This window comes from Bacillus rossius, chromosome 17 (assembly GCF_032445375.1).
Source record: "Bacillus rossius redtenbacheri isolate Brsri chromosome 17, Brsri_v3, whole genome shotgun sequence".
NCBI classification, from domain to species: Eukaryota; Metazoa; Arthropoda; class Insecta; order Phasmatodea; family Bacillidae; genus Bacillus; species Bacillus rossius.
Genome location: NC_086344.1, coordinates 17,293,585 through 17,315,690, shown reverse-complemented (window position 1 = coordinate 17,315,690; position 22,106 = coordinate 17,293,585). Strand labels below are relative to the sequence as shown.

Here is a 22,106-nt window from a genome sequence, read left to right as displayed (position 1 = left end):
TTACAATAAAATAAATTGTAATAAATTGGTCTAAAACTGATAACACTCAGAGCAATAATATTTGTGGTTTAAATTGATTGAATAAGAGATGCACAATAAACCAATTACATAAATAATTTTTTTCTGATAAATGCACTTGGCCCAATTTTTTATCAGGAAATAACTTTGCTTGAATTTCAAACACTTTCTTTTTTACGATTTGAATTAAGTTTTGAATAAAAGCTACTTAATTCCATGATATACATAACTTGCATTTGGTGCTATATGCAATTTTGACATGCTTATTTGGTTTTATCACAGTTAGCCATATAATCTTGTCCCTACCAATCAGGCGAGGGTGTGCTCCTGAAGACTCACCTAGCTGCTTGGTGGTGCGCACCAGCACTTCCCCCAGTTTCATCTTCAGGGCCGAGAGCTCTTCGTCCGACTCGTGCTTCCTCCCTCGGACGCCGCGGAACTCCTCTATCAGGGTCTTCAGGATCGTGTTCGGGAAGTACGTGGCCATGTACGCCAAGCCGTTGATAGCAGTCAAGTATATGTACGAGTCTTCATGTCTGATGTTTTCCTGCCAGCGAAAACCCACAAAAGCAGTTGTCAGGGCTTTTATATACATAGAACCAAACATGTAATGGATAAACTTACAAAACCATTAGCACCAGTGAATTGTAAGAGTAAAGCCCACATACAGTAAAACCGTTTTAGGACATTCCTAAAGAGTAGGTCTGTGCGGATAGTAGTTTTTTGATGGGAAGCTAATATCAAATTGATATTTAAAATATTCACAAAGTGAAATCTATATGCGAATATTTTTATCTTGGCAAAGCTGTACTACACTTATTTTATAAAATACAGGATTCAATTTGAAAAATTGAACTAATTAAGAGATTAACCAACTGGAACCTATGTACAACATCATTCAATAAAAATTATAAAACAACCATGAATACATTTTAATATCGAGCATTCTTAAAAGCAAATAGGGTGCAAAACTTTTAATTTTTTTGAATAGCCAACTTTATTCAAGCAAAGCATATAGCATATAGAACTAAAAAAAAAAACTAAATATTTTTTATGAGTGAATATTAGGGTTCCAATGTTTTGAAGTTTTTCAACAAATGTAACACTTATAAGACACAAAGCTTTGTATCACAATCAAAGATTCAAATAAAACAAATAGCCAATTTCCTGGCAGAGTCAAATCAAATATTAAAAAAAACTTTGACTGATTTGCTTAGTTAAAACTTCACACAGGTGTAAGAAGGATATTTTGAAAATTAAACCTACTAAAAAGGAAAAGTAATTGTAAGAAAAAGTTCTATGTATAGAGATACCGAAATTTTGCGAATCGCGATATTGCGAAGTAACACCGCAATTTACCTTAATTCGCGACAAAACACTGAAATCGCACAGCATCGAGAAATAAAACTGATATTAATATTTTGAGTATTTTGTGCTAAGATAATAATTAGACTCTGGATAATGAATTAGACCACCCATGCAAGACATCGCAAAAAAACAAGTACACACGACGTTCACAGCACATCGCCATTTTTCTAAGTTCCAACATGGCCACTTTGTAGTAATGAAAGTAAATAATGATTTACAGTATTCCCGTCACGTAATCATGAAAATTTGAAATGAAAGCAGTAACTGCAATCATAAACAAATTAAAACGAGAAAAACGTACCTAAGCATACCCCGAACAATGGGTTCCGATAAATACTCGCGCTAAGTGAATTCGCGTCACGCGAGTTCGGCTATGCTAGCCGGCTGGTGGTTATTTTCGTTCAAAACGTGGCTAAGGAACTTGTGTTGATCAGGTAGAAAACATTCGGCTATAAACGAAAGATATAAGAACAATGCTATCCTGAAATGCTGTGACATGTTTTTGGAGTAGATAATCACAGTGACAGACCGACAGGATGCGCTCCCGCCCTTGCCATCAGCGATGTTTATTTTGACAGCTCAAGCAATTATATTTTCCACGTCCGTTCACAGCGTAAAAAGAAAAAAAAACACGGAATGCAGATGGAAAAGTAACTATGCAGTAAAATAAATATATTTACGGCCCTGCTAAATTTTTCTATTCAATAAAATTCGAAGTGAGGTATTAGTGATTTTTCAGTAGAAACTGCTGTGTGACTAATAAACAAATTGTATCATAAAAACTTAAACTTATAAAGTATTTATTAACGGTGAAGGACAGTCGTATAAGCCCATAAAAATATTTATTTTACAGAGAATGGACTATACAACCTGGTTTTTGTCGCACGCGGGGTGGGGGGGGAGGAGGATGCTGTCAGTTTCTCACGCAGAAGGTGGAAATAAGGGAGGGAATGTGTTGAAATGTTTTGAAAAAAAAAAAGGGGGGGGGGGGGGTGTTTTTACATGGTTTGTGGCTCTGGGAGGGATGAGCCTTGAAGAATTAGCAGGAGGGGATGGGAGAGGTAAGCGTAATGTATGACGTCAAGCCGCCGCTACCGCCAGCCTGGCTGGAGGAGTTTCTTACGCTCTCGCAGAAGCTACCACAGCAGCTTTTCGTGCGGGCGGGTAAGATAACATGACAGCTGAGACGGCTTTTCGTGCGATAGTGGACGCGCCGAGCTCGGCTAGACACTGCCGCGTAGACAGTCTAGAGGGGTGGTATTTATTTTTAGCCGTCTTTTGTATGCCTGACTGCTTACAGTACAGCTCTCGCCAAGATAAACGTGAACAAATAGTGCCCAACAAAGTGTAACAGACTTGTTTTTCAGCCGATTTTACTCAAATTTTTGACTTTCTCTGCTCAAATTTTTCACGGTTTCTCAAAAAATGATCGTATAAACGGAATGAATGCATCAGAGGGGGATCGCATCGGCGGGATTCTACTGTATTATTGAAGGTTTGACAGTCCTGAAACGAGTAGTTTCAGAACAGTTACGAGACGCTCACAAACAGACTGTTGATCTGTGTCAAATTCTTTGTTCACTTAAAGCAGAATATCCTACATTTGCATTAAAATTACTATGGTTGCCTCCAACCAATGTTGATTCAGAGAGGTCTTTTTCTACATATGCTTGCATTGTTAGCGACAGAAGAAGAAATCTCAAACCAGAAAATGCTGAAGTCTATACAATGGTGTCTTTCAACTAAACATTGTTATTTTACATTGAAATATTGCTTTCAATTGGGACATTTGAAACTGTATTTATTAATTAACAATTACAAAGACATATGCTTAATATTAAGCAATGCCCTGCAGTTGTAAACCAGCCTATTAAAGTTTTGTTTTTTTAATCTAGGTGTCATGTACGGACAACCCACTATTTCTTAAATTTAACGACCATTTTACAACAGATTTCTGGCCAGATAATTTAATGCCTAGTAACTTTAGACCAAGTGACTTAAGGTGAAATTATTTAAGGCCAAAAAAAACTTTGAACCAAACAGTTTTAGGACAAGTGAGTTTAGGCAAAATATTTTTAAGTCAAACAATTATACTGTAGCAGTTTTAGGCTAAATGTTTTAAGCCAAGGGATGCATCACGTAAGATGAGACACAATATAAGTTTTTTTAAATTTAAATTAAGTCTGTGTCATGTAGATAGGCAAAAATGGAACATTTATTGAACTTCTACAGAGGAATAAAAGATTCGAACCTGTAAAATGGACACGATATGCTTCTTGTTGCAGAGGGCTTCTATGTCGCCTTCCTTGACTAGCTTGATCAGCTCTTGGAGCGCGTGGCCCCTGACCGGCAGCAGAGGGTCGCACACTTCGAACAGTGCCTGCTCGTACCGGCTCTGCTTCTTCCAGTCGAGGCGCGCCCCAGGTCCTTCGGAGCTGCCCTCCCCGCCATCCTCCTCGTCCTCATCCTCCTCCACACGACCGTGGAAGGTGTCTTGCTCCGAGACGGCGGGCGGCTGCCCCCCCTCGCCCTCCACGTTCGACCTCGCCGACTTGGGCTTGTCACCTTTGCCCTTCGCCTTCTTCGGCTCTTTGGAGCGGCCCTTCGGCTTCTGGGAGCCCTTGACCGCCGGCTCCTTGACCACCCCGTGGGTGACCAGCGTGTCGTACAGCTTGTCCGCAAACTTCTTCAGGTCCTGGTTGGTCACGTTCTGTCGGATTATCTTGAGCGGCTTGATCAGCTCCTTGAAGGGCTCCCACTTGGCGTCGGTGGGGCCCGGGTCACTGATCATCACGCTGAGGACCATCAGCACCACGAACAGGCTCTCGAGGTCCACGCTGGAGTCAGGACCTTCTTCCTCGCCCTTCAGCAGGAAGCTGGCGTCCTTCTCGAGCATGTGCCGGATGAAGTGGATGACGTGCGTGGGGTCCTTGACGATCCGCTCCTGGATGGCAGGGCTCTCCGCCAGCGTGGCCAGCAGGCGGATGGCCACCACGCTCCGATCCGAGTGGCCGACGATGCTGGAGATGAAGCGGTCCGTGTCGGGCGGGTCGCAGGCGACGCCGCCGTCGAACGGCAGGTCCGGCTTCTGCGTGAGGACGAGCAGCAAGGAGACGAACAGGCTGTTGGCCAGGTCCCCGCCGGCGTCCCCGACGCTCAAGAGCTCCAGGAGGCAGTCGCCCGCCTGCTCGAACATCACCAGCGTGTCCACGTCCTCGGTGTGCAGCTGCAGCAGCACCCCGCCCGAGGGCCCAAACGCAAACTCCACCTTGTCGCTGACGTCCAGCATCCCCTCCGCCCGGTCCCGGAACAGGAACGCCCCGTAGATGTCTCTCATCGACAGCTGGCTGCTGCCGGACACGAACTTGAGCAGCAGCTCCTGGACGGGCCTCTTCAGGCTGGACGCGCTCGAGTAGATCTTCTGGTGCAGGCGGAAGAGCGGGGAGGCGACGGGCGCGAGCAGGTCGGCCGGCAGGGAGGACATCTCGCTCTGGGGGGCGACGAAGCACCGGTGAAGCATGGCGACGCAGCGCGACACCTCCTCCTCCGTGGCGATGACTGCGACGTCCAGCCTCCCCGAGGGGTCCTCCGTCAAGGCGTCCACGCTCGGGATGAACTGGGGGTCGTTCAGCTTGGCGATCTTCTGGGTGAGCAGCTCCACTTCGCGGTAGAACACCGGGCCGTGGCCGGAGACGTCGCAGCTGAGCAGCAGCGGTCGCATCATCACGTCCAGGATGTAGCGCATGCACATCAGGGGCTTCTTCTCGTACAGAGTCTTGATGCACAGGACCGCGACACTACTGTAGCGTTCTGCATGGGCTTTCCCGTCAGCGTTCAGCAGTTGAATGAGCTGTGAAGAAAAAAAACACAAAAGCACAAGCATTAGGAAAAAAACTAAACGCGATGAACAGATAACAAGAAATTTAAATACGTACGCAGTAAACCCACATGAGACTAGGAATTACTAATACCTAAGACAATAATCTCCAGGAAGAGCCAGAAGCAGTCTGCAGAAGAGAACTGGCAGAACTTAAAATTTCACTTTTAACGTGATTTTGTAATAAAAAATGGTTAGTTTTCCTGAATGCTTCAAATTTAATAAGGAAAAACTTTTCCGCGAGCTACCTACTATTCCCAGCCAGGTTCACAACCTGTGACATAGCATAATAATATATTAACCAATATTTTTAACTAATTTGCATAATATTTTTTTGTTCATAATTAATACTCATGGTTCTGTTATTATACATAGTAGGGATTGGTCGGTACCGGTTCTCGGTTCTTGGTTCTTACGGTTCTCAGGATTTTAACCGGCACCGAGAACCGAAGCTAAAATGTCGGTGCCGGCAGTATAGCAAAACCCTTTACGAAAATAGTCCTTCACTACAACTTAACTGCAGCATGAAATGGCTCAACTCACGTTCAATTCACTTATGAATTATTTTTTTGGACTTCTGTGGAATAATATTCAACTCTAACTATAAAATAAATTACACGTGAAAATATTTAATGTTCTCGTCACATCTGTAAACAAACTACGTTATACAATCAAAACATAACAGTTGAAGGTGCCATAGATGTATGTGGTTTATAGATGTGTGCAACTCTATAACGTGCCTCAGCAGAGATGCGAGAACAGAAAAAAGCCATGTTTGTTTCAATTTGTTTTTAAAAATAGGTAGTTAATTGAGTCGTTGACATGTAAGTAAGGGTGACTGGTGTATAAAGAACAATTAAAAGTGCAAAATTCCACAGAATGTTTGTTTAATAGAATTAATGATTGATATAAAATTTTCCGTAATAATTTTTGGCATTCTAAAATTTTATGCTTTTTGTGCAGTGCTTTGGACTGTAAGTTCACTGCATCTGCAGCCATCTAGCGTAATGGCTAGTAACTTTCTCTTTTAGGTAAACGGGATTGCTTTGAAGGGGGAAGTTTTTTTTTTTTATTAACTTAAGTGGTGTATGGATGTGTAGATGTATTTTACTAATGGCTGGTCAAACAAAATGCTTGTTGACACTTCTAAAGTATAATTATTCTGGCCAAATAGAGCAAATTGTGTAAGAAATGGCATCAGAAGTGTGGCAGTAATTTACTGTTGACTGTGCAAACAAATTGAATTCAATGTAGGCAATAAGTTTGATAGACAATTTAATATTTTAATTCTTTGAAAGTTCACCATCATTGTATTTAAATCCATTATTGTAACATTTTTTTTTTATTCCTTTATTTTAAAGGAGGGTGTATATTCTGTACGGTTACATGGTACCGCGTACAGCAACATAAGACTACAGTAAGTCCTCGGTTTACGTCGGGGTTACGTTCCTGAAAACCGCGACGTAAATAGAAACGACGCAAAATGAGCCATGTTTCATGCCACCGGCCGACCACGGCCCAAGGTCGGCCGGAAGCGCTGGCATACAGACGTGACAACGGGCAATTTTATCAGCAAATTACAACCGACAGCATGGGAAACAAGTCCAACTAGTACTTCTCAGCTTTATAGAATGGTTATTTAACCAGCTGCTTTATTACCTTTATTGATTGAAATATAAAAACAGATATATAGTCGTTTGGAAGACATCTTATGAAGAAAAAATCATAAATTGCAGTGAGCTGATACTGTAGGCCTACTACAAACGCATTATATCACGATAAAGTTAACAACGGCACGTTTAAAACTCCGGCCAACTCAATGATATAGCGACTGAAGTGTAGAGCTGTAGCAAACCGTATGTATTCGTTACTGAGTAACGGGTGCGGCATCTAGTAACGAGTAACGAAACGTTACACACGAATGCATTTCGTTACTCGCATTTTTCGTATGTTTTACGCATGCGCGCGCTTATTCGTTACAAAGAACGATGTTTGCTTATTAAGAAAAGTATAATTTGGAAATTCGTCGTCCAAGTTTTTTACTGTTTATTAAAGGTATTGTGTGTGTAGACAAAGTTTGGGATTGGAACAGGAACAACGTAAGAAAGTATTTTTTACAAATTATAAATATGTATGTTTTTGTTTTTTATTATCACGTATTTTCACGTTTTTTGTTCTTATCTTAAAAGATATATTATAATAAAGCTGCTCTAATGAGATTTTATTGTTTCTTGGTTAACAAAAGCTGTTAATTATCAAATACTTTTAATTGTTTATATTCGATTTATTATTATTTACGTGACGTCATACTGTACGCGTACGAAATACGACTCGATTCGTTGCTGTTACATAACATAACATGTTATACAGTATCAGAAGTAACGAGTAACGATACGAAAGTAACGAGTACTAATTGTTATAGTAACGAATACATACGGGTACACTTTTTTTAGTTACTTTTACACCTCTACTGAAGTGCCAAGGAGTTGGACGAAAAGGGGTAGGAGAAAATGCTGTGTCGTTGCGGGAAGTAGATAACACTTCTACGTGCGAGATACGTGGGTGGCCGAGCGGACGGGCTGGTAGTATTGCATCACCGCGCGGAGAGCAGCGGAGAGCAGGAAGCGTCCCTCATGATGTATGATAAGAGAAGGCGGTGAACGTGTAGCTTACGCTACATAGCATAAATTAACTACCGAAGGAAACAAAGAATCATAAACGAATTATATACGGTGTTTTGGTTAAAATAAAGATTTACGGTCATTGTAAACGACGTTATTGTGAATCGGCGACAACTTAAATTGAAACATGAGTACTCAAACATTAGCGACGTTAATCCGAAACGACGTAAATCGGTACGACGTAAATAGAGGACTTACTGTACTTATCAATTGTTTTATTATCATATATGTATTTAGTTATTATTTATAATACTATGATGTTGTTTAACACTATTATATAATATATCTGACCTTCAAACTACGGAATTGTCATGTTACAGCTTAGCATTCATAAACATTGAACTGACTATACTACCATCAAACCTAACCTGATTTAATATTTAACTCATTGTTGCAACTTCACTTCTGTTATTTATTGTATTTTTTTCTCTCGCCACAGATATTTTATATTTAATAGTGTTTCCACTTTGTTTTGATGTGATTAGTAATCACTTACATCAGATTACCTGTTCCTGGCTGCAGTGTTTACAGCCGCAGGCTATCCTGTATAATAGCATACCGCCATGGGCGGAAGTGCGTCCGTGAATTATGATAGAAAAAAAGTAAGAAAAGGCGCTTTTCGTCTGGGCCTATCCCGACGCCGGCCTTTATAGAAATTGATATAATTAACATAATTTTGTAAAATAATATAAATTCAGTGATTATAAACTAATTTGTGTTGTGGTGACTAAGACCGTGAGTATTTACAACGGGATCCGGCGGCAAATAGATGAATTATCTGCAAATTAGTTAGAGGCTTAGAGCATAAGCTGAAAGTTGCCATTTTTTTTTGCTGGATAGCGTCACTAGCACAGAATTTTACAAGTTAATACTATTGAACACTATAATTATATTCCAGTCAACTACATATACTTCGGACAATTGTGAACCTTATTTATTTATTTATTCGTTTTAACTTTATTACAGATTTGAATGATTATTTCAGAATGATTTATAGTGAATATTCTACTCAGTGGTCTGAAAGCAGAACTTATGCTAACCCTGAGCACTAGCCGAGGTGATAATATTATTTATTGAAGCAATTTCATAATAATTCTTTAGTGTTTGTATATTTTACTGAAACTGATCCACGATAAATTACAGAAATTTGAATACATTAACTATTAAACTGTTTCTCGTATAAGAACTTGTGACAAATGATAATTTCAACGTAATGAACTTTAGTATAAATCTGTGCCTACGTATCTCCTGCATTTTTAACCAGTCAACCTAACCAGGAAAACCACAATTAACCTGATTAATTCATAATTTTTTCTCACTAATAATCTGCACAATTTATCACTATTCATAACAACTCTATTAAATTCCCACTGTATGACAATAGAAGAATTAATGTTGTTGTGTAATTATTTGTTTAGTATTAATATTGTTCAGTGTATTTGTTATAGTTGTTTGCATGTCTTTTGTCATTAAACTGTGTGTTGTTTACATTGTCATAGCCATTCACTCTACACAATTACAGTTTTTGCTTTTATTATTTTCATTCATTTGTTTCCATAGTTAATTCATTACGTCCAAAATATAAAACGGACACTCATTTAACATAGCAACGGCGCCCAATAAATTTTAATAACTTTTAATTAGCTATGTTATGCCCATAGAATAATTGAAATTATACAAGAAATAGATACATAGAGTCGACAAGTCAGAGGGGTGTTACCACCATCCATATACAAACACAATACATAATAAATTGACGCACGTCCTCCCTCTCCAGTGCACGAAAAAGGAGGGGGGGTTCCTCTCGGTAAGGGGGAAGGGAGGAACTGTCAGAGTTTCGCCCTCAGAGGCAGGGGAAGGTGGCCTCCTTTGGAGGGTAACAGGCTCCCACTTGGCGACTCGGAGGTGGCCGCGAGCGGGGGGATCTCGATGATCTGGCGGTTGGCCTGTGGGGGTGCAGGCCGCAGCTGTGGTCGGGTCGGCTGGCGCAGGGCCGCCTGCGGGGTCACCCCTCGGAGGTCGCTCGGGGGTCGTTGGTTGATGGCCCGGGCTGCGACATGGGCGGCTGTTGGTGGTGCCCTCGTTGGTGAGGCGGGCAGTGGGGTGATCACTGCAGGTACTCGAAAGCACCCGGGGGAGTACCGCTCCTGCGTCGGTGGGCCCCTATGCACTGCGAGAGGCGCGGGGACGCGACCCCCACGAGCGCGGGCAGCCTCGTCTCGTAGCACCGTATAGATATTTCTAGGGCCAGTCTCCTCCCGTAACTTGGCCGCTAGCACCTTCGCTGCTTTCTTTTGGCCGGCCCGGTGTCTCGGCATTTAAGGGGAGGCGGACAGGAAGGCTGGTCGCGGAGGCAGGGATGGTCTTCGGTTTTTACTCCCCCAGCTGGTGTCTGACACCTGAACAAGAAAAGGGGGGGGGGGGATGGTGAGAGGGGCGATCCCCTAAATGGCGGTGGGGTGGGGTGTCTTCCCTAGGTCCCTGAGTGCGAACACAGGGCTAGGGGAGAGGCTATGGTTCGACCTCTGTCCTTCCTCGACTCGGGGAACTCGGACGGCGATTAAAACCGCCCTCCGACTTCACCTGGCCGGGAGGCTAAAGCCAAGTGCGGGAGAAACACGGAGGCCCCCTGGCCTTCCCCAACACGCGGAGTTACCAGCGTAGTGTTAGGGGGACCGGAGTTGTCTCTCCTCGCCAGGCAAGAGGAAATCGGTACGCGATGTAACCGCGTAGTTCCGACTCGCTCGCTCGGCGGTTCTGTTTCCCCCTCCGCCGGCGAAAGTGGTCTGATACGCGATGTAACCGCGTAGTACCAGCCCTCTCGCTCGGCGAAGACACTCGGAGGCAGTCAGACTGACCGGCCCGGGACCCAAACTCCCTTTGGAACCAGGAATGGCGGAATTATATGCCAAGGCCAGCTCCCGCGCAGTAGCGTGGGGAGTGAATCCGGGAACGGCTGTCGTCCGGAGATTTTTCCCCCCCTTGGTTCGGACAGGAAGGCTGTGGAGGGGTGGCGGAACTGACGGGGTTTCGAGATCTTAACACAGCACGTTCTGGTAAGCAGCTTTTTTATTCACGGGAACACAGCACCAACACGAGAGTTCCCAGCCTCGGGCGGCAGCGATAGACTTCGTTGTCGCTTGGTCGCGCACGCGAAGGGCGAGACTGCTCGTCAGGAGGCGAGCGCCCTACTACTCCTTGAGGGCTCTCCGCAGGGCCCTTTTATACCTGATAGCCGGATGAAAGAAGGAGAGGGGGGGGGGGGCGGAGGAAGCCTCCCTTGCGGGCAAGGGTGGAGCGTCCTGTGCTGCGGGTCGCCGAATTGCCCAGGGGTCGAGCGCCCACCCGGCGCTCGGCCCGGTAAACGGCCGCTCGGGGCGGTGGACAATCTCTCCGAAGCGGGGAGGGGGGGCACATGGCGACGGCTCTCGTAGATAAGACCGCCGGTGGCGCGTCAAGCCCCCCCAATCTGTCAGCCGGAGCCGTCGGTGTCGACTTCCTTCCTTCCTTCCTTCCTTCCTATCGTGGGCGGGGTTGAAGGGTGGCGTATGGGCGGGGGTGTCTGATCTCTCTACCCGTCCCTTATATAGTATGGTTAGGGTAGGGGCAGGTACTAAATGGCTGGGACTCTCGTGCTTACCCTATACATATAAACATTCCTAGACACTCACACATTTTTTTTCTCTCTCTTCTGCTGGTGGTCTGCTCCAGCAGATGGGGTTGACCTGCGGGTTCAGGACTACCCTGAGCTTACAAGCGCCTATCTATGCTTTCGAGCCAGTTAGTGAGAAGTGACAATAACTCTTTATTGGGCTCTAGGCATAGTTACATGGCATCAGCACTTTGGGTGCGGGGTCCTGGGTTCGCCTCCACACGATGAGGGTGGCGGGAGTTCTCTTGGTGGCCCCCTAGCGCTGTCCCCTCTCTGGTCCGCCATGTTGATGGGGTGCAGGAGGAGCAGCGGGTCCTCCATTGGGCCTCGGCGTAGCGACGAGGACTATCCTCCATTGTGCGTCGGCAGTCCCTCCAGGGAGGGACCCGTCGTTGCGGCGGAGAATCTCGAGGGTTCGGTGGGTTTTCCCCGATTGGGGTGCTCGGCTGCCCTGGGGGCTCCGACTCGACGTCCTTTGGGGCGGGCTCGCAGGTCTGTGGGGGGGTGACCTGGGTATCCCGTGGGAAGACAGCAAGCGCCTCTGACTCCCTCTCTCCGAGGGGCACGGACGCACTCGGTTCAGGTAGCTCGGCTCTGGTGCAGGGCCCTCCGTGTGGCGTGCGACCTTCCATTGGCGTCTGTCTTGGCTGGGCGGGCCTGCGCTCGCTGAGTCGTTGTGACTCCGCCTGCGGTTGCCCTGGAGTGGGCGTGCGGCTGAGGGGCCTCATTTCGACTCCCCCCTGAGGTGCCGGTGTCCCCGGAGGCGAGGGCGGAGGGGTGGGGTGGTGTCCGCCTCGTCCCCTTCCAGACGGGTCTCGGGAGGCCCTTTCTTCTGGATTGGGTCCGGGTCTACCTCTGGTGTGTGAGCTCTCTTCACTTGGGAGATGTGGGATTTCCGCATGTTCCCCTGTTGATCTTGGAGCCATACCGTATTACCCCGTCGGCAAGTCACCTGGAGGGGGCCCTCCCATTTGGGGTGGAAGCCGGCATGGAAATGCCTCAGCTTGTTGCTGAGGGGGTGGGTTCGGAGGTACACCTGGTGACCCTCCTGTACTTTAGACTCCTTATTGCTTAAAGGGGGGTATTTCTGGGCGATATAGGCGGTTTGCCGGCGATGAGCTTCCCGAATGCGCAGCATCTGTTCTCTGCGCACTGCTTCGGCATCTGGGACCTCGCTGGGGTTAGTTCCCCACTCCCATTCTCCGGGGCGATGTAACGTGTGACCCAGCAAAAGTTCGGCCGGGGAGGTACCTATGGCCTCATCATGCCGCCGTCTGAGTGAAAACAGGATATTGGGGACATGCGAGCACCAACGCCTATGGTCCTCCGTCATGCACAGCCGCAACCCTTTCTTTATCTCTTGGTTGCGACGTTCTGTGGGATTCCCTTGAGGGTGATACCCTGGGGTAGTCCAGGCAGTGGTGCGCCAGCGCTTGCAGGCGGCCTTCCACTGGGTCCCTGTAAACTGGGGGCCATTGTCCGAAAGGAGGCTCTTGGGATATCCCCAGCGGGGGAAGAACTCGGCCTCCAACCTTCTGATTAAGGTCAGGGCTTCGGCATTCGGAAGAGGATAGGCCTCTACCCACCTCGAGAATAACTCGGTGACGACCAGGAGGTAGCGTTGTCCTTTCGTGGATCGGGGGTAGGGCCCCATAAGGTCGATGGCTATCGTGTCCCACGGTCGGCTGGGCCTCCTGGGAATTCCTGTGGCGCGCTCTCCCCCGTGTGCCTTCGACACGGCACAGCGCTCACACTGTTTGACATAAGCCTGCACATCCTTCGTCATCCCTGCCCAGGCGAACCGACGAGTGATTTCTCGTAAGGTCTCCCGGCCTCCAGGATGGCCTGCGTGGGCATGCTTGTGGCTATAGGCACAGAGGTCTGCCCTGAGGGTGTGGGGTACCCACAGTTTCCATTCTGCGCTGCCCAGGTTGGGTCTCATCCAGATGTAACCCTGCTCCTCTTTGTACTGTTGGGGCTGCCGGAAAAGGATTTCTCTTATCGTCCCATCCTTCTGTTGTTCTCGGGCAAATACCTCATGGTCGAGTTTGCGCTCAAGGGCCTGCACACTCTTTCCTGGTTGGACCCCTATACTCGGGGGTAGTTCGGGTGGCAGGGCGTGCTCCCATTCCTCAAGGGGGGGATGGGCCCCAGTGGGGTTGGGTGCTCTAGAGAGTGCATCGGGCAGCTCATTCTCTTTGCCCGGGCAATGCTGAAAGGTAAACGAAAACTCTTGGAGTAGCAGAGCCCAACGTCCTAACTTAGACTTACTTGCGCTCATCGTATGTAGCCACGTGAGAGCTTGGTTGTCCGTCCGGAGAAGGAAATGCACATCCTCGAGGTGATACCGGAACTTTTGGATACCCCAGATGATGGCCAGGCATTCTTGTTCGTTCGAATGGTACCTCTGCTCCGTCTTAGTGAGCAGGGTGCTGGCGTAGGCTATCACCCGTTTAGACTTTCCGGGTCCTTCTTGGAAGAGGACTGCCCCGAGTCCGACTTCACTGGCATCTGTCTGAAGGATGAGAGGGGTGTTCGTTTGGGGGCGATACAACATAGCTGGTTGGGCGAACTGTTCTTTTAGACTGCGGAAGGCCTTCTCCTCTGTGGCTGTCCAGTGCCAACGGCTAGTTTTCTGTAGGAGCTGGTTTAGGGGCCCCATGCCTCCTGCGACATTGGGTATGAAGTCCCGCAACCAGTTGCACAGGCCGAGAAACTGCCTGAGTTGCTTGCGGTTCTAAGGGGCTGCGGCTTCCTGAATTGCCCGAATTTTCTCTGTTTGCGGAAAATTGCCGTCAGGGGTAACCCGATGACCCAGAAAATCTACTTCGGTCTTTCCGAAATGACATTTTTCTAGGCGGCAGCTGAGTCCGTGAAGGGCGAACCGGTCTAGCACTAGTTGGAGATGAGTCTGATGCTCCCCCCAGGACTGGGAGAAAATTATGACGTCATCTAAGTAGGCATAGCAGAATTCCCCGAGGTATCCTGTCAGGACCGTGGATGACATGAGGCGCTGGAAAGTAGCTGGGGCATTCTTGAGCCCGAAGGGCATCACCTTGAACTGTAGCACTTCGCCGTTGGGGGCAGTGAAGGCGGTATATTGCCTTGAGTCCGGATGGACGGGGATCTGCCAATAACCATATCTCAAGTCGAGGGTGCTGAATATTTTTGCCCCTCCCAGGGATTTGAGGGTATTCCCTAGATTCAAGCTGGGGGGTGCGACGGGCTGTGTGATCTGATTTAAGTCGTGATAGTTCACGCAGAACCTGAGGGTCCCATCTTTCTTGGGTACGAGCACCACTCGGGCATTGTAGGCCGAGACTGAGGGTTCTATTATGTCCAGTTGCTTCATCTCTTGAATCTGCGTCTCTATGAGACCCCGGCGATGGACCGATGGTTCTCCTGACCTCTGGTGAATTGGGCGTTGGTGCACCAGGTGGATCTCATGACTGATGCTGGAGGTCTGGTGGAGAGTGCTGTGGTGCGCAAAGACCTCCTGATTAGCAGACAAGGTATCCACCAGGCTTGGGACCTCGTGGTCGGCCAACTGATGGTTTAGCTCTTCTCCCGAAATCCTTTGGTGGGTCGGTTGCTGCTGGGGCCTCTTCCAAGTGATGGAGGTTCTTTGGGTGTCCCCGAGACAGATCCGGTTCTGGTGGCAGTCGATTACCGCCTTCTGTTGTGTTAACCAGGGCTGCCCGAGTATCATGGTCTCTCGCAGTTCGTCTGAGACAAAAAATCGGGAGACTATGGGGCGACCGGAAATTCTCACCTCGAGGTCCACTGTTCCCTTGACTGGAAGGGTGGTTCCCACCTGGGCCATATATATCGGCTCCGGGGGGTCTGGGTTTAGGGCGACCCTGGGTCCCGCATGAGAGGCCCTTATGAAATTTCCTGATGCGGCAGTATCCAGTAAGGCCAGGATGTTTTTCCCCTGAACCTCGACGGTGATCCGGGGAGCCTCCGAAAGAGGGCCCTGGGTGGTTAGCACGGATATCTGGGGGTCTCTGTTTACCTCGCCGGGCGGCCCGACCCTCTTGTCGTCCCGGCGGGGTCGTTTCCCGCTTCCTTAGAGGGTGGCTCTGAGGGAGGGGTGGCGGGCTGCTCCTTTTTCTTCCCCAAGTATACTGCACAATCCTTGTGGAAGTGGCATCCCGGGCAGTGCCAGCACTTGGGAAGCTGCGGGGGTGGGTAGGAGAGCAACCTGTTGGCTTGTCCCCTCCTCCCGTTCTCGGCGGGGGGTCTAGCGAGCTGCGCAGGTGCTCTGCCCCTGCCCTTCTCGCGGTCCCTCTCTTCTATGTCTTGTTCTCTCACCCGGGCTCTTTTAACCAGCTCCTCGAAGCTGCTGGGCTCGGGGTTGCGGAGGTGGGCTTTGACCTCTGGGCTCATGAGGCGAAGGATGAGTTCCACCCCTGTCTCTTCCTGCTGGTTGGGGAGCACTCGGTGTATTAGTTGAACTTTGTGCCTGATAAAGAGCTCCGACTCCTCTCCCAGGCGTTGGTGCTGACTGTACAGTTCTGCCGTCAGGAGGGAAAGAACCTCTTTCCCTGAGAATCTCTCCTGTAATCGATCTGCTAACTGGCTCCAGGTGGTAATGAACTCGCCGTACCGGCTCCACCATTCCCCGGCCTTCCCTGTGAGACGGCTCTTAGCCCTGGCTACCCATAAAGAGGCGGGTAGCTGTATCCGGGCAAATTCCATGCGGCAGCTCTCTAAGAACTCGCCTGGGTCTCCTTGGGGCTTCCCTGCGTACTCTGGGATGCCCTCTGGCTCTATATGGGTGGTCCTGTCTGTCATTTTTCTCGTCCCGGGGTATGCATGACTGGTGCGAGCGGCGCGACAGAGGGGGCAATAATATTCCAATCCCTCGCTGTTCCGGTCCTCGTCCCGCCATCCTAGGCACAGATAGTGGTAGGTTCTTGGGCAACTCTCACAGGTGGTTCTGCGCACCCCTTCTCCCCCACACTCAGGGAGATCACAACTGGTTTGCCTAAGTCGACAAGGTGGGCACCTGAACTCAAGGTCGGTGAGGTCCCTGTCTGCGTCTTCCCATCCCAGGCAGGCGTAATGATAAGCTCCCCCACAATGAGCGCAGGCGATGTTTCTGGTGCCTGTCCCAGGACAGTCTGGATGCACACACGGGGCTCCTGGGTTAACTGTGGGCCTACCGTCGGTGGCCATGGTACTAACTGGGCGCCACGGGATTATTTTAAGACGCCCCGACGTCTGGTAGTACTCGGCGAGATACTCTTAATCAAGGGATTTCCCCTGGTTCCGCTGTTCCGATTCAACGGATAACAGTGGGGCCCCACGTTGGGCGCCAAGAAATTAACTTGACGCACGTCCTCCCTCTCCAGTGGTAAGGGGGAGGGGAGGAACTGTCAGAGTTTCGCCCTCAGAGGCAGGGGAAGGTGGCCTCCTTTGGAGGGTAACAGGCTCCCACTTGGCGACTCGGAGGTGGCCGCGAGCGGGGGGATCTCGATGATCTGGCGGTTGGCCTGTGGGGGTGCAGGCCGCAGCTGTGGTCGGGTTGGCTGGCGCAGGGCCGCCTGCGGGGTCACCCCTCGGAGGTCGCTCTGGGGTTGCTGGTTGATGGCCCGTGCTGCGACATGGGCGGCTGTTGGTGGTGCCCTCGTTGGTGAGGCAGGCAGTGGGGTGATCACTGCAGGTACTCGAAAGCACCCGGGGGAGTACCGCTCCTGCGTCGGTGGGCCCCTATGCACTGCGAGAGGAGCGGGGACGCGACCCCCACGATCGCGGGCGGCCTCGTCTCGTAGCACCGTATAGATATTTCTAGGGCCAGTCTCCTCCCGTAACTTGGCCGCTAGCACCTTCGCTGCTTTCTTTTGGCCGGCCCGGTGTCTCGGCATTTAAGGGGAGGCGGACAGGAAGGCTGGTCGCGGAGGCAGGGATGGTCTTCGGTTTTTACTCCGCCAGCTGGTGTCTGACACCTGAACAAGAAAAGGGGGGGGGGGGGGATGGTGAGAGGGGCGATCCCTCTAAATGGCGGTGGGGTGGGGTGTCTTCCCTAGGTCCCTGAGCGCGAACACAGGGCTAGGGGAGAGGCTCTGGTTCGACCTCTGTCCTTCCTCGACTCGGGGAACTCGGATGGCGATAAAAACCGCCCTCCGACTTCACCTGGCCGGGAGGCTAAAGCCAAGTGCGGGAGAAACACGGAGGCCCCCTGGCCTTCCCCAACACGCGGAGTTACCAGCGTAGTGTTAGGGGGACTGGAGTTGTCTCTCCTCGCCAGGCGAGAGGAAATCGGTACGCGATGTAACCGCGTAGTTCCGACTCGCTCGCTCGGCGGTTCTGTTTCCCCCTCCGCCGGGGAAAGAGGTCTGATACGCGATGTAACCACGTAGTACCAGCCCTCTCGCTCGGCGAAGACACTCCCTCCGACTTCACCTGGCCGGGAGGCTAAAACCAAGTGCGGGAGAAACACGGAGGCCCCCTGGCCTTCCCCAACACGCGGAGTTACCAGCGTAGTGTTAGGGGGACCGGAGTTGTCTCTCCTCGCCAGGCAAGAGAAAATCGGTACGCTATGTAACCGCGTAGTTCCGACTCGCTCGCTCGGCGGTTCTGTTTCCCCCTCCGCCGGGGAAAGAGGTCTGATACGCGATGTAACCGCGTAGTACCAGCCCTCTCGCTCGGCGAAAACACTCGGAGGCAGTCAGACTGACCGGCCCGGGACCCAAACTCCCTTTGGAACCAGGAATGGCGGAATTACCTGCCAAGGCCAGCTCCCGCGCAGTAGCGTGGAGAGTGAATCCGGGAACGGCTGTCGTCCGGAGATTTTCCCCCCCTTGGTTCGGACAGGAAGGCTGTGGAGGGGTGGCGGAACTGACGGGGTTTCGAGATCTTAACACAGCACGTTCTGGTAAGCAGCTTTTTTATTCACGGGAACACAGCACGAACACGAGAGTTCCCAGCCTCGGGCGGCAGCGATAGACTTCGTTGTCGCTTGGTCGCGCACGCGAAGGGCGAGACTGCTCGTCAGGAGGCGAGCGCCCTACTACTCCTTGAGGGCTCTCCGCAGGGCCCTTTTATACCTGATAGCCGGATGAAAGAAGGAGAGGGGGGGGGGGGCGGAGGAAGCCTCCCTTGCGGGCAAGGGTGGAGCGTCCTGTGCTGCGGGTCGCCGAATTGCCCAGGGGTCGAGCGCCCACCAGGCGCTCGGCCCGGTAAACGGCCGCTCGGGGCGGTGGACAATCTCTCCGAAGCGGGGAGGGGGGGCGCATGGCGATGGCTCTCGTAGATAAGACCGCCGGCGGCGCGTCAAAATATATAGAGTAAAATATATACATAAAGTAGATTTCTTGAAATAATTACTAGATTGATATAGTAAATTTTAGTTTTATTAAGTGTTCTCTATATTATTTCGAATTAATTTTTTTATTAATACGTATTACATTTTTAATAGGTTGGTGTGTTTACTGTGGCTTCAAACAGTGTTTTTTTTTGTAGCCAAAACAATAAATAGTTTATTACTTAAAATATGTCATAAATAATGTGTGAATAATATTTATTTTATTGTTTAAGTCAGAACCGAGAACCGATTTTTAAGAACAGGTACTGAACCGAGAACCGGGAAAAAACAGGAATTGACCCATCACTAATACATAGGCTATTAAAAATGTTTGGTTTGTGCTTTAATAATATTATTTGGTTTAGGTTTAACATAAAGCTGAATGTAATATATTTTTATTATTATTCTTTCACTGTATTTTTTTTAGTCAAAATTAATATGTATATTAATTTAGGTTTTTACAATTATAAAGCACGCTCAGGGCAGTAAGACAGTAACATCCTAGAAGTTTTGAAAAAAAGGAAGACAGCAATGGGTCACACTGACACCCTAAGAAATGCGTCAGAAAACCTATCACATGGGCGCATGACAGTGCAACAATAGCCCAGAAGGTTCGCTGGGTGCTTTTTCAGCCAGCCAATCAGGAGGAACCATGATGTGGGGTGAAGTGAAAATCCAGACTTTCAGAGAATAATTTTCAGCAAGGCAATTTCCCTACATGGTCAGTTGATAGGTCAGTTGGCCCACGGGGTTGCCTCCTTTGTAACTGCATGGTGCAAAGTAGTTTTCGCTCGATTGTTGCTGCGTGCAGTTGCTTCATCAGCAACTCGTGAAATTCTGACAGTAAATTTACAAGTGACAATGTAACTGCTGCTGGTCAGGGTCAGGCTCAGTCGCAAACTTTTTTATTGTGAATGTTTCGGACGATATTAATTATAAATCCGACCCCAGGCGTTGGCATCGGCCCAGGGTGACCGTCGTCACCCACCCGGGATAAATTCAGCGGGATGACGTACCTGGTTACGTAAACTTAACCCAAAGACTTAATTTTTTTTATATTGTGCGACATGAGGCTGTGAAGTTCAGCTGGAACTGTGTTTGTACGTATTGTAAAAATGATTTATCACAAAGTAATGAGTTAGGTATAAAACCATTTGTAGAAACAAGAAACGTTTCCAATTAACAAACTTTCGACCAGAGAATGGAACCGTGATTGGTAACGTGTGTAAGTTGTGATTTTTTTTTTTTTTTTTAAACAATATTCAAAGGATGTTCGCAGGCTTTCACGGCCATTGTCTGAAGTAGCTTGGCTTCTGGGTTGTAGCCGCGTCCTTGGCGAATAATTCACAGACGTTTCGGTCGACATTGCAGTCGCCTTCATCAGAGAGCAGGAGGTAACTGCTCCCTGATGAAGGCGACTGCATTGTCGACCAAAACGTCAGTGAATTATTCGCCAAGGACGCGGCCTACAACCCAGAAGCCAAGTTACTTCAAACAAAGGAAGTCAAAATAAAAACGTTATCATATAACTCACAATCTCAGAGTCGCTACAGTAAGTTGGCGTAGGACGAACCTGGGCGCAGACGTTGCTGAAGTACTGCTCGGCGTTGAGCGTGTGCACGTGCGTGACGAGGCGCGCCACCGTGTCCTGCTTGCTCCAGTCGCTGGCCGAGTCGGGGCCCGAGTCGAGGATGGCGGCGGCGAGCGCGCCCACCCCGCCCGGCCGCGTCAGGCAGTACACCAGCTGCTGCACGCACACGCGCTTCAGCCACGAGGGTGGCGGCACTCGCGCTATCCCCTGCGACACACGAGCATCTTACACTCTCTCTCCCTCTAGGGAACACTGTCTCTTCCAAGCAAATACAACATCACAATATTCACACACGTTGAATATTATTCAAATTAAAAATGACAAATACAAAAACCTTTTTTTTTTTTCACACTTCACACAGTAGTCTAAAAAAAATCTATCCAAAATACAGTTAAATAAAAAAAAGAGGAATATGTTACATACCTGGAACCACAAAAAAAAAAAAAGTGTAAAATAAACAAAAATTAAAAATAACCTGGGAATGCAATTTCCAGGGTGTCTACCAGATCTAGTAAATGAAATTCCCTGATTTTTCCAGGTTTTCCAGGTCTAAAACTGAATTATTCCAGGTTTTCTTTAACACAATTACGACATTCCACGAAACTGAAAAAACTGCAGAACAATACATTGATGGGTTTCAAAGTATTTCAACTTACTTAAATTAGTAAAAATATTACCTTCTTCTAAACGTGGCCAAAGTGACTCAATGGCAAATAAAACATTCTGCTACAAATATTTCACAACTTACTTTTCCAAAAAAACATTAGTAAAAGGAATCTCCCGTCAATTTCGCAGTGACTCAACTTTTGTGTCTATAGCACTTGCTTCAGAACAAGCCAAATCCAACACTCGAGCCTTCTTAAACTGCAATGCCTTGATCTCCTCTTCAACTCTTCTTTTTTTTCTGCCTTCTTCTTGCCTGTAGCTTCCTTTTCTTTTTGTTTTGTTTGCAGGGCTTCCTTGCGCCTACAACTAGCATTTCTTACATACTGTAACATGGAATTGATGATATCAACATGCTCTACACCTCCAGAACGTTGAACAAAGTCGTACACTTGTCTTTGTGCAATCAGTGTTTCTTCCTGCAAGTTTTCAGTCAGCAGATTAGAATTCACTGAAAATACTCTTTCCAATGATGCATTTCCATCATCATCCTCACAAACTTTAGAAGGCCTGTTTTGGCAAACACTGTATGTGCCTTAAGAATGAGCATCCACAAGTGATCAAGGCAAGTCTTCTCGAGAAAAAGACGACAACAGTGCTTCAGAATCTTGCGAGGAACATACCAACTGATATTATCACTCAATGTTATCAGCTTCTTGTCCTGATAGCCACCTGTTTCGAAGACAACATTCTAAACTGTACTTCACATGCTGTTTCGTCACACCCGAATTTAAAGCCATAGACGGACATAAGCAGGAAATTCCTTTGGTAAGTTTGTACTTCAGGAGACTTTTGTCTTGAAGTTTTTTTACCATAACCTTTGGACAAGTCCTAACATCATTTTTCAGTAACAGGACAGACTTTTCTGGTACTTTCTCTTTCTTGATGGCATGGTGTACTGCATAACCCAACTTGATTTTGTTAGTTTTCCTGGTTATCTACATCCA

The 22,106-nt window shown here is 48.2% G+C and overlaps 1 protein-coding gene across 1 annotated transcript in view; it reads right to left on the bottom strand.

Moving 5' to 3' along the window:
* The window catches only part of LOC134540848 (transport and Golgi organization protein 6 homolog), a 69,372-nt gene that overhangs the window by 20,528 nt on the left and 26,738 nt on the right, over window positions 1–22,106 (bottom strand). The window contains exons 5-7 of the mRNA XM_063383842.1: window positions 20,479–20,703; window positions 3,638–5,236; window positions 358–565 (exon numbers count right to left, since the gene is read on the bottom strand). Coding sequence (XP_063239912.1) covers window positions 358–565; window positions 3,638–5,236; window positions 20,479–20,703 — 2,032 coding nt within the window. The remainder of the gene's footprint in view (window positions 1–357; window positions 566–3,637; window positions 5,237–20,478; window positions 20,704–22,106) is intronic.